General features: G+C 34.0%; 1 protein-coding gene across 1 annotated transcript; it reads left to right on the forward strand.

The window, feature by feature from the left end:
- The first annotated feature begins 317 nt into the window (after positions 1-317).
- Positions 318-1,855, forward strand: LOC117926301 (anthocyanidin 3-O-glucosyltransferase 2-like). Its single transcript, XM_034845390.1, has one exon. The coding sequence runs from the start codon at positions 335-337 to the stop codon at positions 1,763-1,765; it is 1,431 nt and encodes a 476-aa protein (XP_034701281.1). The 5' UTR covers positions 318-334; the 3' UTR covers positions 1,766-1,855.
- The last annotated feature ends 1,671 nt before the right edge of the window (positions 1,856-3,526 follow it).

The raw sequence follows: 3,526 nt of genomic DNA on the forward strand, positions 1-3,526 counted from the left end.
TACAAATTTTGGCCCAAAGATCCCCAAGAACTTTATTTGAAAGGTGTAGCATATTCGAACCCTTCGTCCAGGGAACATGAATCATAATTTCGTTGCTGGTTTTATATTAAAATACATGGGATACATCGGGAAGCCCACTTTTGCCTCAATTTTCAACCAAGACCAACCACAATCATAGAAAAACGATAAGGAAAATAAATTGAACCAGCAAAGCCCTGACATCACTTTCTTTGTCCTCCAATACTATCCAGCCACAAGTATAAGAGTGTCACACCACTGCAAAGCCCTCAAAACATCCCATTTTTCCTCTCTTTGCAGTAACTGCTAGTTAGTGATGGAACAAACTGAGCTGGTCTTCATCCCATTTCCTATCATCGGCCACCTTACGTCTGCACTGGAGATTGCAAAGCTGATTACTCAGCGAGACCCCCGATTCTCAATCACGATCATCATCATGAAGTTTCCGTTTGAGTCCATTGATGGTATGGACACGGACTCTGATTCCATACGTTTCGTTACACTTCCTCCTGTAGAGATCGGCTCCAGTACTACGCCGTCTGGTTTCTTCCTCTCTGAACTCCTCAAAGCTCACATACCAGTCGTCAGAGACGCCATCCACGAGCTCACTCGCTCCAATTCGGTTCGTCTCGCAGGGTTCATTATTGATATGTTCTGCACCCACATGATTGATGTGGCCGATGAGTTTGGGGTGCCGTCCTATCTCTTCTTCACTTCCAGCGCTGCTTTTCTTGGCTTCCTGTTGCATCTTCAGTTCCTCCATGATTATGAGGGCTTGGATTTCAATGAGTTCAAGGACTCGGATGCTGAGTTGGATGTTCCGAGTTTCGCGATCTCAGTTCCGGGTAAGGTCTTCCCTTCTCGGATGTTTGACAAGGAAAGCGGAGGGGCTGAGATGCTTCTTTATTACACGAGGAGATTCAGAAAAGTCAAGGGTATTCTCGTAAATACATTTATTGAGCTTGAATCACATGCTGTTCGATCACTTTCTGGCAGTACAGTACCCAAGGTGTATCCCGTTGGACCCATACTCAACACCCGAATGGGATCTGGTGGGTGTCAACAAGATGCTAGTGCCATTATGAGCTGGCTTGATGATCAGCCTCCATCGTCAGTTGTTTTCCTGTGCTTCGGGAGCAGGGGAAGCTTTGGTGCGGATCAGATCAAGGAGATAGCATATGGGCTAGAGCAGAGTGGGCATCGCTTCTTGTGGTCCCTTCGCCAACCTCCCCCAAAGGGTAACATGGATTTTCCAATCGACTATGAAAGTATTGAGGAAGTTCTACCAGAAGGATTTTTACATCGGACAGCTAGAATTGGAAAGGTGATTGGATGGGCTCCACAAGTAGCGGTTTTATCCCACTCAGCTGTTGGAGGATTTGTATCTCATTGTGGATGGAATTCTTTGCTAGAAAGCGTATGGTATGGTGTTCCAGTAGCCACTTGGCCAATATATGCAGAACAACAAATCAACGCATTTCAAATGGTGAAAGATTTGGGGTTTGCGATAGAAATTAAAATAGATTACAATGAGGATAGTGATTATGTTGTAAGTGCTCATGAGATTGAAAATGGATTAAGGAACCTAATGAATATTAATAGTGAAGTGAGGCAGAAGAAGAAAGAGATGCAAAAAATAAGTAGAAGAGTCATGATAGATGGTGGGTCCTCACACTTTTCTTTAGGCCATTTTATTGAAGACATGGTGGCCAATATTCCATGCAAGCAACAAAGACGTGATACCTAATGTATGAATTAGTTTATACTAATATGAAAGGAAAAGGTACATTGTAGGCTCTAATAAATTAATTTATCATCTCCTCTTTATTTCAATAAATATTTCTTTGGTGATGTCAAGAAATTTGACCTTTCAAACTAGAAAATGTGTTCTCTCTTTGTTATTTAGTGAAACAAGTTTACAAGAGAATGAATTTAGTCATATGTCGATCTCATTGATCAATGAATACATAATTGAGCATTTTCCTGTAAGGAGCTAGACTAGTAAAAAAATCAACTATATAATTAAAAATCCACAAACCCTACTGAATTTGGTTTGCTCGGATGAATTTTATAAGAATTTGTTGAATTGGATCACTATTAGAGACAACCGTCCATTTGAGATATACATGGAAAATTCTATGGTACCTCCTTCGGTACTGTATCGAAAAGTTTTTAAGCCATTTGATGTCTAAGATTACATCTTGGTCATCCATTTTAAATTTGAAACACAAATTCCACTTAACCGGTTAAGGGAAGAATCCGTGTGGCCTTCCGCCGTCTCCTTTAACTTCTTCCTCCATTCTCAACAATTTTGGGTTTAAATAAAATAAATATGAGATAAATATTGAGATAAAAATAGAATTGGAAAAAAATAAAAATAAAATTATATAAATTTGAAAACATATTTATTAGCCAAAAAAAAAATCATCATATATCATAATTACATTATTTTATTTTTAACAAATTATTAAACATTTAAATTCAACATAAAAATGAATATGGTAATATTTTAATATGAAATGAGTATTTTCATTAAAATTCAAATTTTTGATAATTATATGTAAAGCTTAGGTAATTAGATCATCCTAATTTTTTTCGTACTCTCCAAATTTTACATTTTTTGAATTTAAGGTTTTTAAATTTAAATTACAATAAAACAAATTACTAATACTCTTTTGAGTTACTAATGATAGTATTTTCGAAAATAAATTTGTAATTTCAAAATTTTCATAACTAAAAATCAATATGAAAAATGTGATGAAAGTACCAAACATGTATTTATCACATTTTTTTGTACTGTTCTCATATTTTCCGTACCTTAAATTATTTATATTTTTAAAATTTCATATTTACTTTTTAACTTGAAATGACAATAACATAGTTTAATAATATTATTTTGAGTTATTATTGATAGAACTGTTACAAAAAAAATAAGAATTAAAAAAATTTTAAATTGGAAATGATGTAAATTATCCTTAAAAAAATTAGAAAATTAAAACACTAAAAAATTAGAGAGGATACGAAAAATGTGAGAAAAGGTATGAAGATTATGAGGAATCCTTAGATTCTTTGTACCCTTCCTCATAATAATATTGTTTATTGATACTAATTAAGCTTAGAAATAATGAAAATTATTTTTAAAAAATTAACAATTAAAAATTTAAAACATAAAGTAATCGTAGAGGGTACGAAGAATGTGAGCAATCTCACATTCTTCATACCCTACCTCACATTCTTTGTACCTTGAAATTTAACAATTTTTGGAATTTTTCGATTTTTTTTCCACTTAAAAATACAAATAATAAATTGATACTAATCAAGCTTAGAAATGATGGAAATTATTTTTTAAAAATTTAAAAATTAAAACACTGAGTAATTGTAAAAAGTACGAATAATGTGAGGAATGATATAAATAATGTGAGGAATCCTCACATTTTTAACACCCTTCGTCACATTCTCTTTACCCTCGAAAATTTTACAAATTTTCAAACTTTTCAATTTGTTTTTT

The sequence above is a fragment of the Vitis riparia genome, chromosome 12 (genome assembly GCF_004353265.1).
Source record: "Vitis riparia cultivar Riparia Gloire de Montpellier isolate 1030 chromosome 12, EGFV_Vit.rip_1.0, whole genome shotgun sequence".
Classification (NCBI taxonomy): Eukaryota; Viridiplantae; Streptophyta; class Magnoliopsida; order Vitales; family Vitaceae; genus Vitis; species Vitis riparia.

What these genes read in the sequence shown, in the direction of transcription:
- LOC117926301 (XM_034845390.1), top strand. Translation starts at nt 335, where the DNA reads ATGGAACAAACTGAGCTGGTCTTCATCCCATTTCCTATCATCGGCCAC.